Source organism: Propithecus coquereli, unplaced genomic scaffold, assembly GCF_000956105.1.
Source record: "Propithecus coquereli isolate 6110/MARCELLA unplaced genomic scaffold, Pcoq_1.0 Scaffold12, whole genome shotgun sequence".
Lineage (NCBI taxonomy): Eukaryota > Metazoa > Chordata > Mammalia > Primates > Indriidae > Propithecus > Propithecus coquereli.
In genome coordinates, this window is record NW_012136080.1 from 646,902 (window position 1) to 661,464 (window position 14,563).

General features: G+C 37.5%; 1 protein-coding gene across 1 annotated transcript in view; it reads left to right on the plus strand.

The window, feature by feature from the left end:
- The window catches only part of ZNF385D (zinc finger protein 385D), a 326,722-nt gene that overhangs the window by 78,342 nt on the left and 233,817 nt on the right, over nt 1-14,563 (plus strand). The window contains exon 2 of the mRNA XM_012663586.1: nt 3,867-4,009. Coding sequence (XP_012519040.1) covers nt 3,867-4,009 — 143 coding nt within the window. The remainder of the gene's footprint in view (nt 1-3,866; nt 4,010-14,563) is intronic.

Genomic DNA, 14,563 nt, shown 5'->3' on the forward strand with positions numbered 1-14,563 from the left:
AACTAATCTACAATCAATGAATGTTTTTGAATTTGTTGACTTTAATGACAGATAACAAATTTGGTAAAGAGAGATAGTAACAGCTCTGAAATCAGATTAATTTGTTAAAATTTAATTTGTTAAACTGTGTTAATAAAATGGTACAGGCGATGAAATGTGTGGTACTAGATAATAGAGTTTCGAATACAAAGAACATGAATTTATCTTTTTCAGATCCTACTCCATGGAGGCTTTAAAATGCCTTCCTCAAATTAAAAATATTAATATTTCTAGGACTGTGATGTTCCAATGAGTGAAGCGACACTGTTGGTAAAAATTAACAACAAAACAACTTTTTCACCTATAGAAATGTCTACAAATTCATTGTAGATTTTCATGTTTATTATTGCCAAGATAATTTTATAATAATGAAAATATTAATAAACATATTTATGCCTTAAATGCAATAGTTTCTATTTAAAAATGAAAGAATGAAATAGCTATTTTCTTAAAAAGAATATTTTAATTTGCTTCACAAATGAAACATACTATATTTGCCAGTTTTGATTTTGCACTATTTGCAAATAGTATTCTTGCTGCTGAGCATATACAGATTGGTACAAGTACAATATTTTAGGACTAATCCAGATTTTAAATGCAGAAGTATTAGTAACAGATAATTTTTAAGAGGTAGCCTCAATTTTGTGCCTCAATATCACTGCTATAGATTTGGAGGCAAGCGTCTATATTGGAGTAAAGCAATTCAGCATTTCACTTAGACTCATGAGTTGCTGTACCCTGGCGTCACAGATCAAATTCTTCTGAAAGTGAACCCTGAGACTTTATTGGGGAGTACTCTGGGGAGAATCACCTGTGAGGAGTGAGGGATACAGGATTTGGAAGAGGAGGAAGCTGGACTATGACACAGTCGCAATGGAGACCTCAGCCTATCCTAGATGCCATGAGGAGCTTTAGAGGTAAAATAGAGCCTCAGGGTTGCCCTGCTTTGAGGTAAGGGGGCAAAGCCATTAAACACCTGCATTAGTCATGACACGGGGATACCAACCCCTCCACTTAGCAGAGTCACCTTCGTGGAGATAGCTCCCTTAGGCGCTGGGCCAAATTGTGAAGAGGATCCCAGGTGAGGGCCATCAGCCCCCAGCACTCCAAGCAACTGGAGAAACAAGTGCCTCATGTCTGGAGGGGGCTTTTGAAACCATGTCCACAGAATCCAGTACACCTGTATTTGCATAGCAAGTGGGCAAAGAATATGTGGTCTCATGTCCTCTGCTTTCCTGTGATCTTGTAGGTTTCTCTCTTCAAGCAGACAGGAAGAAATGAGCTCAAACATCTTCTCTGACTTTCTAAAGTTTTAGGACTCCTCTTTGATGTTGTTTTAATCCACTAAGAAGGAAACTCTGGTTGCAACATTGAGGGAGAGGGTCTTGAACAATATACATAAGCATAAATGAAGGGGGAATTAAATTTACCTAGAAATCAAATCAAGGTATTTTTATTCTTTGTGCTTCTCTTTGTGCTAGATGAAAAAATAAGTTTGAGCTATTCCTTAACTTCTTTGGTATCCTGAACCAGAGGAGGACTTAGAGGGAAATAATTGCAGAATATATTCTTGCTAAATTACATTTTTGTAATTATAAGTATGGAATGTTTCTGTGGAAGCAACAGAAACAGCCAAAGAGTTATCAACTTATTTTTTTTCTTTACATGATGTTATTTTAGCCCTTATCTAGTTTCTGAGATCTCAGAATCCAACAAGATAATGAATGTGTGAGAATATTCTTTGCGAAGAATGACATGTGACGCAAAGGAAAATAAAGTTATTTATTCAAACTCATTGTTGGTTGCGGACATGTTAAACCACACCCTGGCTTCAGCCAAAACTTACTTTATACTTTTTTTTTTCTGAGACAAGGTCTCGGCTCTGTCGTGCGGGCTAGAGTGCAGTGGCATCATCATAGCTCACGGCAGCCTCAGCCCCTGCGATCAGGCCGTTCTCCCACCTCAGCCTCCTAAGTAGCTGAGACTGCAAGGATGTGCCACGGCACCCGGCTAATTTTTCATTTTTTGAAGAGACAGGGTCTCACTCTTGCTCAGGCTAGTCTCTAAAACTTATTTTACTTTTGAATTTTCTGAGGAGGCGCCAACCAAGAAATTTATTTTGATTCTTTAACTTTTTATTAAAAGAGAAACTTCTAGCAATACTAAACTCATGACAGTTTTATGGATGCCTTCTTTAGAAAAGGCTATACATTCACACTCAATACACTACCAGGTGGATAATAAAATAAGTTTATGGTGTGCTCTGGTGAACGTAGACTTGTTATATTTTGCTTTTATCTCTGTTTATTTTAACATCTGACCTCTATTTCCTGCCTTGTAGTATTTTTTTTTTTTAAATCGCTTTGCTGATTTCGAACTTCAGTTGCTGGCATTGCTATTGTTGAGGAATATTTCAAGAGGGAAGTTAAAACAGTAGGGAAAATACTGTTTTTCTTAATTTAGCTCCAGCTGATTTTATACCTGGGAGCAGTAGAACTGATGGTTCTTGTGTATGGTTAATTAAATCCTGTGCTTATGGCTTTTGTTACAGGTATTAAGTCATCCACCTTGTTAGCAGATCCTCTGGCCCAACAGGTTTGGATTTATCGTTGGGGAATCATTTCCAGAATGTTTGCTTTGTGCTCAGGTAACTGATTGAGATCAAGATGATGATCTGTGTACAGTTGGCCAGAGAGTGGTAGTAAGATTTGTAAAGGTAATTTGTGTGGGAATTCACTCTACTTTGTCGTAAAAACAAGATGGCAGGCAAGTAAGTGACATAGACGTGAACCTCTCCTCTCCCCTCTGTCTCCTAGAATGCTTTTCTGTGAGGAAAGAAAAGTCCCACTGCATTTTGTTTTCCTAATGCTTCTTGGATTCTCACCAGCAGGTTTTTACAGTCTGTTGCTTGCCTCTCAGATTAGAAGAATGCTGGCATATTTTAACAGTTTCCTAGGATTCAAACAGCCTTTAATTAACAGCAAATTGATGTTTTGGAATGTTACCAAAATAGGGGAGATTGAACGCTGAGGATGGGCTTCCTTCCTCCCAGCTTCTGAGTGCAGTGGAGTCCTATGACAGGGGAAGAGGTGTGCTCCCTTGCAAACAGCTGACTGCCTACTGGTATGCGAAGGGGGTGTCTTTGTTCGCATATTATTCCCACTGTCTGCTCATTAGTGGCCATGCAAATTCCACCTACTCATGACTGGGAAGGAGGCAGGTAGTTTGAATACTCAAAGCTATAGGGGCACTGAACAGTTCAGGGATTGTAGCACTGGTTTTGCTAGTTGTAATCCTCCAGTTGCCAAGGCAGTAAGGTATGGCTGCTTGTGTTTGTGGTTAAATTTCTTTTCTGTGCCAAGTTTATGTCATCTTGGGAACAGAGTTTTGGATTTGGTAGAAAAGAGCAGTTCTGTAAAATAATCACTCAGACTTGATGCATATTCTGAGCAGGTTAGTTTTCAAAGAGGGATGGGTGTGCAGTGGAGGGGTTTTCCTTTTGAATCCAGAGAGCTTGATTAGAGATCGGTTGCTGACCCAATCCAGAGCTCTGGGCAAGAAAATAAAGATAGGTTGGGGAGTTTGACATGTTGACTGCTAGTTATATAACCTGATAGTTATAAACAAAGGAAAACGGAGCAGTTCAGCTAGCTCCCTCTGCCTAATGGCAAATCTGTTCACTGGCCAGTTCCCAGTTGAGGTCAATGTCTGTATCTTTCTTTTTTTTTCCAGTGACCCACAAAGCTGGCGTTTTTGTCTCAAATGCCATCTCAGTGTTTTCTCCATGTGTGTGTCCCTGATTGCTCCCTTTGCTCTGATCTCCACAGGTGGTACATGCCAGAGTCCTGCTCTCCCAGCCCTGGTCCGTCCACCAGCCCCTCCTTTGCAGCCATCGCTGGATATTAAACCATTTCTTCCCTTTCCTCTTGACACTGCGGCCGCGGTCAACCTCTTCCCCAATTTCAATGCGGTAAGTACCAAGGCCAAATTTGCTTTTGTCTGGGTGGAAGGTACTGGAAAAATCTTAAAGGCCAGGGGTGATTTGGTCATTGCCTCCATTGTGCTATATTGTTTATTCCATGGCTTGTCCCAAAGCCACAGTGCAGATAGTTGTCTGCCTGGTTCTGTAAAGTTCCCAGAGCCAGGCTCCTTTAGGAGAAAATGAAAAGAGACTCAATCTGACTGGGTTGATCATCAGTTGATATCTCCCCTCGAGTGTCTTCTGGGTAACATCAACAATTCCGTTACTTTGTTGGCATACATCCAAATTGAAATTTAATGTATTCATTAGAGAGAACATTATAATTCCAGTAGATATCTAAAAAATGAAAGATGTGTTTCATTGATCTGGGCCCTATACTTTAAATTTCTTGTCTGTTTTTCCTTTCTAATTTAATAAATAGGACCTTGATAATGACAATAGTGATATGTTTCATGTATACAGCAGTTTTTTCCTCCTTAACTTAAAACAACTAAGGGCTCTGGTAGAAAGAGTTTTAATATTTGCCGCTGTGGCTCAAGTTAAGTCTTTTAAAATTACTTTGTTTCTTTGGGCTTTGTCAACAGCCTTCTCAGGGCTGGTTCAATTACTTTCTTGCCTCTATTTTCGCTTTTAAGGTATCTTTGTAAGTTGGCAGATGCGTCATATCCGTCATCATATTTTTTTGCATGTGTAAGCAGTGAGATATTCTTGGGATAAAAACTGAAATAGGGGTCGAAAAGGTTAGAAAAAAGTAAGAAACATTTTTTGAATATCATCTGATTTAGCTTTCAGCAGTTGTTATAATGCAGGGTCTGTGCTTATCAATGACAAGACATGTCAACACAACCAAAGCAAAGAGGATTACAACGAGAGGTCACTGAATGCCCAGTGATCTAAATAATACAGCTTTTTTTTGCACCATCTTGGCCCCATGTTGGATTTTTAAAAAAAATTCTGCCCATAATTAAATCATTATCTTTCAGGAGATAGAAGTAGGTCTTATTTTCTTTAATAGTACTTTGTCACAGGGACTTTGGACATGCCAGTGAGTCAATACAATATGTGCTAGTCCTTGCTAAAAGGTAACGGAGAATCAAAATGATTGCTTTGTTTCTTGAGAAGAGAGGAATTTTCCATAGGAACCTTCTTTTGAAATTCATGGAGCATAAATAAAACAGATAAAGATCAAATTTAGAAAATACAGGTTTCTAAATCCTGGGTGTTTCAATAAGAGTAGAGAAAAATTTGCTCAGCATCAAATTCCCTTAATCTTACATGTCTATACTAAAAAGTCCCTGGGCTCCTTTTCCCGACTCCTTGTCTGCTCTTCTGGTAAGTGGCTTCCTGGCGCAACCTTCCTTCCCAGACACCCAGGAGATGACCCATCGACGTGCTTTCCCTGGCCTCGGAGACCACTTGGCATCCTGTCACTCAGGTCCCATATCAGATTCAGAGCAACTTAGGTAAAATTCCTAGAAGTTAATATAAGTCTGGATTTAACACTTTTGATTTGTCCTTTGGGAAATATTAAAAGCAAAATGATTCATTTGATTGACAATGAATGTTGTGTCAAAAACAAAGATGAGTAATATGCTGAGCTGTGTGACACTGAGCAGATCTCTTTACCTTCTTTCTTCATCATTAGAATAAAAGGAGTGGACCTGAGACTCTCTTACTTTGGGACTTATACAATTCAAATATTTGCGCTTTTTTTGTGGGCAAAAGCGGCATCGTGTGGTGGTCAAGCTGGACTCTGTAGCTAGACTAACCCCCAGAACTGCCTCTTATCATTGGTATGACCTTCAGTAAGTCATACAACCCCTATGTAGCTCAATATCCTCATCCATAAAATGGGACTAATAATATAACATACTTCATAGGAATGGGACAGCGATTATTTAGGTTAAATCATATAGTGCAGGGCTCAGCATATAACAAGCACTATTTGAGTGGTAAGTATCATGTTCATGAGTAGCTTGTAAACCCTTCTGATTTTGAATTAGAACTTCATTGGCTAACTGATTGCAAAAGTTTGACATGATTCTTTTTTCTGTACCATGGATTTGACCTCTGTTTATCTTTGTTCCACTTAAACCAAGAGGCCCTCTGTTGCTACACCTGTTGCTTATTCCCTGGTTATCCCCCTTTGGGTGCCGGGTAGGCTACAGCCAGCCAAGGATTATGCCACTCTTTACTTCCAACTGAAGGGAATCATTGGAAAGGCCATAATCAGGTGGCTTTGGACTCAGAATTGGGGCATATAACATCTCTGTAACGGCCTGAGTTCTGATTTTATAGCCATTGTGAATCTCAATCCACAAATTCATTGTGTATAAAACATAATTTTTCATTTCTGTAAGTTGATTTGGGTATAGGTCAGGGAAAATAGTGAAGAGTCTGTACAAATAAGTACAGTTAGGAAGGAACGGAAATAACTACAGAATCAGAGCTGGGGTATGGATGTAAAAGAGGGCAATCAATGAAACTATTAGGATCCCTTAGTCTCCTCAAAGCCAACTTTTACAAATCCACAACAGAAGCTGTTCCTTTAACCTAGGAATGTTGTATCCCTGGATGCTGGATGTTCTAGTAGCTTTCAGGCAAATGAGAGCTTTCTCTGAATTTCTCACATATCCCTGACCCTAACCTTCAATCTCTTGAGAAATTAGAGTTTCAAAGCTTAGAAACATTCTGATCCCAGTGATGACATTCTAAGTCTTCATTTCTCGAAAGGAAACAATCATGAGGGTAGATGGATGATGTTTAGGAAAGAAATATTAGGAAGTGTCATGACTTCAGTCCATTCAATCAAATGATATTTACTAAGCATCTATTATGTACCAGAAATTGTGATAACAAAGATTATATTATGACTGCTGCCACGAAAATAAGGAAATATTTATAAATAAGGCTGCTTTTATAGAGAAAGATGTGTAGGATAGAATGTCAGCTTAGGGGCAGGAGTCGATGGCTGTATGGTTGTCTGAGTGAGGGTTTGGTGAGAAAAATAGGAACTATTCTAGGCATTCAAACAGGAAAGAATTTAAAATAAGGATTTAGATGATTACAAAACCTTTGGGGTGCTGGACAAATAAAGGTCAGAGAAGGTTGTAGCTGGCTCTTGGTTTTTCTGCTTGCTTTCACAGAGTCAGGGAGTTGCAGAAACACAGGACGCCCAGTAATCTCAATTACTTTCATTCAAATTCCATGAAATGCCTCTCTTTAGTGGCGTCTGATAAGTCTGGACACTGTTGGCAAGGATGCTTGGGCATGTACCCCCCAGGCTTCCAGTCCTTGTGGTGTAAAGGGAGAGGTGTGGCGGGGTGTGGTGCTGAGTTGCCCACGGAAGCCCTTACTCAGTGGCAGAATGGGAAGGGCTCTGTGGAATCAGAAAAGCCTGAATGTGTCTGTACTGACTTTGGGATGCTACTTCCTTAGAGTGGGAGGTAATCATTAAAAAATGGCCACAGGGTCTCACAGTTTCCCTTTTATTCTTCATTTCTGTAACATATTTTCTTCATATTCCAATCCATATGACAATAATCAACCTTTAAAATGTCACTAAAAAAGTACTACTTTTGGAGAATGTGTTCATGAGAACTGACTGAACCTGATTCCATGCCCTGTTCCTGTGGCTCTATTTCCTATGGGCCTAAGGATTAAATGAGGAAAACTGACCTAATGTACCTGCAGATGCCAGATACTCAGTGAGCATTGAGTACGTGCCCCTCCCAGGAGATACACAAGGACGAGTGCCGAGGTCATACAGAGGGTAAACAGGCAGGAAGGAAAGCAATAAAAGAGAGTGACTATTTTGCTTTAGCTAGCTCTAGTTGATAGTTCTTCAACAAGAAAAAAGTAAATTAGCCTAGAAAATCTGACTCTGTGCTGCTCCTCTGTATAATGTGATTCCATCATGGAAACTGGGACAAGGAGCAAAGGGAAGAGGGAGGGAAGAGGGAAAGGAAGTGGGGAGAGAGTGGGGTGGGGGGAGAGAGATATCAGATCCTAGCACCTAACTCCACTCTAGTTCTTCCTAGTTCTATAAAGCACCAACTGCCAGAAACGAGTATAGTGTGAGGTTGGGTTCTGCTCAGCAAGTTGATTTTTATCAGTTGGAGTTATGTAGTGTATAGAGCAGTGCTTCTCCTATGATTCACAGGGGAATCATGTTCAAATGCAGATTCTGAGCCAGTAGTTCTGGGGTGGGGCCTAAGATTCCCAACATATGTAGGTAGAGAGAGGAGAAGCCAGGAGAAGGATTAACAACTCATATACTACTGGAAAGTGTTCCTTCAATTTATTTAACAAATATTTATTGAGGACCTACTATGTGCTGGGCCCTGAGGATTCAATAGTGAAACAGGCTAAATTCCTGCAAGTATGGAACTGACTTTCTGATGTTTGAGTGGTGAGGTGTTGGGAAGAGGATTGATGGGGAATTTGAAGTATCTGTAGGTTCAGCTGTGCCTCATGAACCTCACTTTTAGGGTGACATTGTTCATGAGTTCAGTTAGAACTACCATTTATTGAATGCTTACTACATGCCAGGAATCACTTGCATTCCAACTAGTTAGAGGCCAAGATTTTTCTATGAAACTTTTTAAAGCTTTTATGTATGTCATGATCTCATAAGTGTTGCTGAGAAAAATACATGAATGGGTTTTTCATTTATTAATTCATTGAATGAAGTCTCCCTTCTACAAACTTTTGAGTCCTACTAAATAATTCTATATATTGAAAAATGTGCCTACTGAAAATAACTCCATTGAAAAGCAGCTGCTATAAGCAGAGCACTAATAAATATGATGGAGAGTATGAGAAGGGAGAAGAGTAATTAATCTTTTAATGATTCACTTACTGGGCACTTATTAAGCACTGACTATATGCCTGACTGTAGAAGACACTGGAATTACAACAATAATAATAGTAAGAAGGGGGAAGAAGAGAAGATGGAGGATGAAGAAGAAGAGGAAGAAGAAGAAAAAAAGGAGGAGGAGGAAGAATGGTCTTTGTATCTGTGGAGTTGACACAGTCGATTAGTCTCTCCTTAAAACACTCTCTTCTATCAGGTATTAGAAAAACATCTAGATGTTTAATACACTAGATTAAGCAGTAAGCTCGATGCAAGCAGGTACCCTATCTATATAGTTTGCTTCATTTGTTGAAAAATGGGGTAGAATTCTATAAAGAACTATAATCAAGTGCTTAAAGTCCTTTGAAAGTAATTGCTACTTGAGTGCAAGGGAAGGAGAGATCACTTAGAGGGGGCCCAGGAAAGTTATATGGTAAAGGGTAAGGTTCCATTTGGAATCTGAAATAAATTCCAAATTTATGTTGTTCATTAAGGCAACCATAGTACAGAATGGGGAACAAAGAAAAAATTCAATACATGTTTCTTGAATGAATGAGTGGAAGATAAATAGATTGGTAGATAGACATAGATAAATAGAGAGATAGGAAAAATGCACGACAGATAATTAATAGAAAAGAAATAGCCATAACAGATGTATCATAAGATATGTAATTGATAGAAATGTCTCAATAAGAAAAAAAAATCTAAGCACTCACTGTTTCATACATTAGATTACTTCCATCTAATCAAAATTATTAATTTAAACAATTATTAGGAAACAGAAGCAAGCATATCAAGCCATCCCCTTTATTTGCATGTGTAATTTTAGGTTGGCTCTTGTGTTTGTTTACTCTGGTTATAGAAATGGACAGTGATGTAAAAATCCCAGTGGCTACCCATAAAATGTACTCAAAAATCAGTCCTTTATGGTATTAATATTTACCAACTCTTTCAAATGAGTCCAGAAGTGCTGTTATAATGATAAAATATTGGTGAGGCATTTTAGGACTCTAAAAGAACAGCATTAAATGTACATAACATATAGAGATTATTCCAGAACTGTAGCTTACATGTGCATTTATAATATTCTAGATAAAAATACAGAACCCAAAATAGAAAATTTCAAATTCAAGTTTTTGTTATATATATCCAAGTTTTCGGATATATATCCATTGGGATCTTCATTTCCTCCATTTTTAAAATGGAAATAATACCATATTTATTGGCACACTTTATCTCTTTTCCTTTAGAAAATTATTCTTGGATACTGCTGTCCTCTGTGGTACTGTATTTTGTTACCTGCTCCAGCTATGGAAATGCTTTCCCTCCCTCAGCCAGTGACTGGAGTTATAGAAATAGTGGTTAAGCAACTTCCATTTGTTTTGTTCAAAAATATATTAATTAAATTCAGTTTACACATTGATAACTGCTCTTACCAAGTTTTTATAACTGCTGCTGTCACTAAAATAGGCAACAAGGGTGAAATTACAGGTAGAAAAATAAGCCTGTCTTTCTTAGTTACAACTGGTAGATGGGTAGAAACTTTTTAGGTGAAAAATGCCACAGTAAATATGGTGCCGATTGCTAAGCTCCTTGTCCTTTGAAGATGAACGTAGCAGATTGCTCCCTAGTTCTGTGCATTAACTGTGTCATATTTGTAAAGCAGAAGCCTCTTGAGGAACATCTGCTTATGAAGTCTTCTTTCATTATATGTTTCACACTGAAACAGATATCTAAGCAAGTCTGCTGAGCCCTGTAGCTTTCTGTGAAACCAAGTTTGTCAAAGTCAAGCCTGCTTGTGATAATGACCCCAAAGCAAAATGTGACTTCAGTGTACAACATGCAGACTTGAAAATAAAAGAATAAACAAATGCACAGTACACGAATATTTTCTTCTTTAATACATATTTACTCTTTGAATAGGTAACACATTTTCCTATGATTCAAAATTTAAAGAGAGCAAAAAAGTTTGCTGACTGCTCTTCCTGTGCCAATCATTTCTTCTCCCTTAAGTGGCAATCGGTGTGGTAAATTGCTTTTGTATCTATCCTTCTAGAGATATTTCAATAGAGGACTCTGTTATTAATAATTGTTCCTCTCACTAAAGATTGAGGGACAATGCATATATATATATATATATATTAATATATACGTATACATGTATTTTTTAATTTTTCTGTATGTGGTCAATTCAGATGAAGCTTTTCAAAGAATACATTTGACCCTTTCGTACTGTGACTTTTTTTACGAATTGTGACTCTGGGCAAATGAGGGGACCTGAAAAACAAAGTATCTAAATTTGCAGTTCATTTCCTGATCCAGCAGCTCTTTTGGAGATCCCTACTCCACACTTAGAGACATTTTACAAATGAAAGAACTTTTTAATTTGTTTCTACTTCACTCCACTTATTTTACAGATAAGCCTATTGACTGATTTCCACTTCCATGGCTAGCAAGTTGCAAAGCTGAGAGATAACTGAGACTCCTGACTTCTGCTTCTCTTGAGGAGACTAATCACCGAATCATAGTTTTGTGGGTTGAACTGTGTCCCTCAAAAATTCGTATGTTGAATTCTTAACTCCTAGTGAATTAGAAGGTGACCTTATTTGGCAATGGAGTCATTGAAGATGTACTTAGTTTACATGAAGTCAATAGGGTGGACCCTAATTCCACTTGACTGGTGTCCTTATGAAAGGGAAAATTTAGACACAGAGACATGCTTAGAGGAAGATGATGTGAAGAGATACAGGGAGAACACCATCTTTAAGCCAAGGAGAGACTTGGAACAGATCCTTCCCTCACGGTGCTCAGAAGGAACCACCTGCTCACTCTTTGACCTTGAATTTTTAGCCTCCAGAACTGTGAGACAACAGACAATCTGTTGTTTAAGCCACCGAATTTATGATATTATTATGACAACCCTAGCAAGAACAGGATTTTTAGAGCCATCTGATCTACCTATACGCACTTGCTGGAATCTCTTTTACAATGTTTTTGACAATTGGTAATCCAGCTTTTTACCTGGTTATATCTAGTGATAGTAAGTAAGCCCACACTTGGGGGTGAGAGACTCTACATCCTAAGTCATCTACACTATAAGGAAGTTCTCTCTTTGGAGCCAGTGCATACCCCCTGTAACTCTTGTTAACCATGGAAAAAGAATACACAATATATTGCCTTTTTATAAGAAAAAAATATTTATTCATCACCAAGTGACAAGGGCTGTAAAGAAAGCACTTGTGCAACTATTGTTTTTTTTAAATCTAACTTCATAAGAGTCTTGCATGTTTACAGGTATTATCTGAATGATGTAAATAAGGAAACAACTCTGAGAGAGAAAATGATTTTCCCCAAATCACACAAATAGTAAATCACCGAATCGTGGCTGGCTTTTGGGTTTGGTGAGGCAAGACCAGAACAGTTTCATTTGCAACATAGCTAGATGACCTCTTGTCTACAAGTGATTATGGTTCCTTTAATCAGCTATCAGAGCCATGGTATATTACACTAGCTAACTAAATAATATGAAATACCTCAGAAAACTGAACTTTGGGAAAGCAAGGCATTTCCTGAATGTGATCCTGGCTGTGATTGGATGACGACGAAAAAGGACATCTAGGGCATCGGCGGACAGTAAACATACTGTCTGATGTCACCTGCACAAGCACCTATGTTGTACATGGCATTCATTGTCAGGGGAATAAATAACTTTAAGTGGTAAATAAAAACATACATCCCTATCCCATTAACAACTTAGGCTTTTTAAGACTCAGGACTCTTCTATACCAAAGGACACATAAGAGAAAAAAAAAAAAAAAGCTAAACTTTGAATTTTGAATTTAAATGATTTGAATTCTACATTTAATACTTTATGTCCTAAGGCAAAACCCCAAGTCTGCATTTCCTCACTTGGGAAACTAGAATAATCATATTGACCTCATAGGAGAGTGTAAAGTTGTTGAAGATCAGAAGTGATTCAGAAATAGTAGGCATTGAAGAAGTCTCTGGTGTTGAGGCCCTACTGAACATATCTGGAACCTCTTCAAGGTGATTTCTTTGCCCTTTAAATGTTGACAGTCATTGTGTTCTTCCCTTTGGCCAAAAGTGGTGGGAAAATCCATTTAAACGGCAAGTACAGATGAAAAAATAACCTTCTTGTATTATCATTTGAGGAAAGTCGACTCTTCCACACCTCCCTCCCACCAACACAAATGTAAAGAACAATTACTACTAGTCAAAGGAATGAGAACTTTTGCCAGCAAGTATAGTTGTTTCATGACTCAGTGCTTCTCAAACTGTGGTACACAGACCCGTACTGGTTCAAGAACTATTTACAAGTCTGTGATGAGATAAGTACAGAAATGGAAAGTAAGCATTAAGAAGTTTTTATGGCAATTTAAAAGAACAATTTTACATCTGTGGAAGCCGATAAAGAATTATGGCTATATTTTGTAAGTCTATTTCCTTTTATTTTTTCTGGTAATTCACTTTTATTGTATTTTATAGAAGTATTGATCTATTACTGGTGGGGCGGTTTGGGTCCTTTAGCAAAGAAGGTTTTTTGTTTAAGATTCCAAGGTTTCATCTATAGGTAGAAAGTGAAAGGTTCTTTGAAGCCATTATTTAGGTAATTCAAGTAGTGTGTGGTTGAGAGCCACAGATACATTTGACTCAAATTCCTTTAGCTCTACCCAATTTTCCGTATCCTGGAGAGGTATGCCAATGGCAAATGGCTCTCTGTGAAGCTCATAAATCAGAAAGATAATTTGCATTTTGCCTTTCTCTCAAGCATAACCCCTTATTCCACATTTTATCTTGAGTTTGGGCAAATAGTAAAATGGTAAAATTAGTAGTTAATTCTTGAAATTCCTTTCTTGCATGCTCTAAAATAGAATTTCTTTCAAGGACCTGTCAAAGAATTTTAAGGAACTAAAATAAAAAATGTATATTTTAAGTGATTATATATAGGGATATAAAACTTTATTCTTTTGATTTATATATCCAATTTATTTTTTAAATGGAAACTAGAAGAAGAAATAATAGTCCAGTTGTATAAGAAAGTCCCGTTTAAGTAAGTTGGTTGACTTGATAGAAAAATAATCAATTTTGTTAAAACATCCTTGTGCTTTTTAGAATATTTATGTATATCTACTGTGTTAATGTTTCTGTAACTTTTGCTACCTACTGCCATTGCAAAGCAACAGTCCCACCTTCCTAGGAATTTATAACAGGAAGGATGAATAAGAGACATAAGCAGCTCTTTCTGGCATTTTTCTGCCTATATAGAATTTAGGCACTCAGATATGTGGTGCTTATGTATGATGAGCTCTATGAAGAGACTGGCCTCTTTTTTTTTTTTTTCCAGATAATCCTATTTCTTTTTCTAAGTAAAAAGAATTCATAAAATACAAATTTAATTTTAGAATCACCTTAGTTAGCTCTTATACTACCCATAAATTTCTATCCATATATTCTGGTTTTAAAATCCTTATTTGTCATGAGAGAGAGAAATGATGATTTTTGAGCTTCTAGTTTGTTTTTAATTCTACTTACCTAAAATAATAGTAAAAATTTTAGAATTTTGAAGAAAGAAAAATATACATGCATTATATATACATGTATATGGATACATATGTTTATGCATGTATGGAGGTTTCTTACTCTGGATCATGGTTTAAAATACTGAA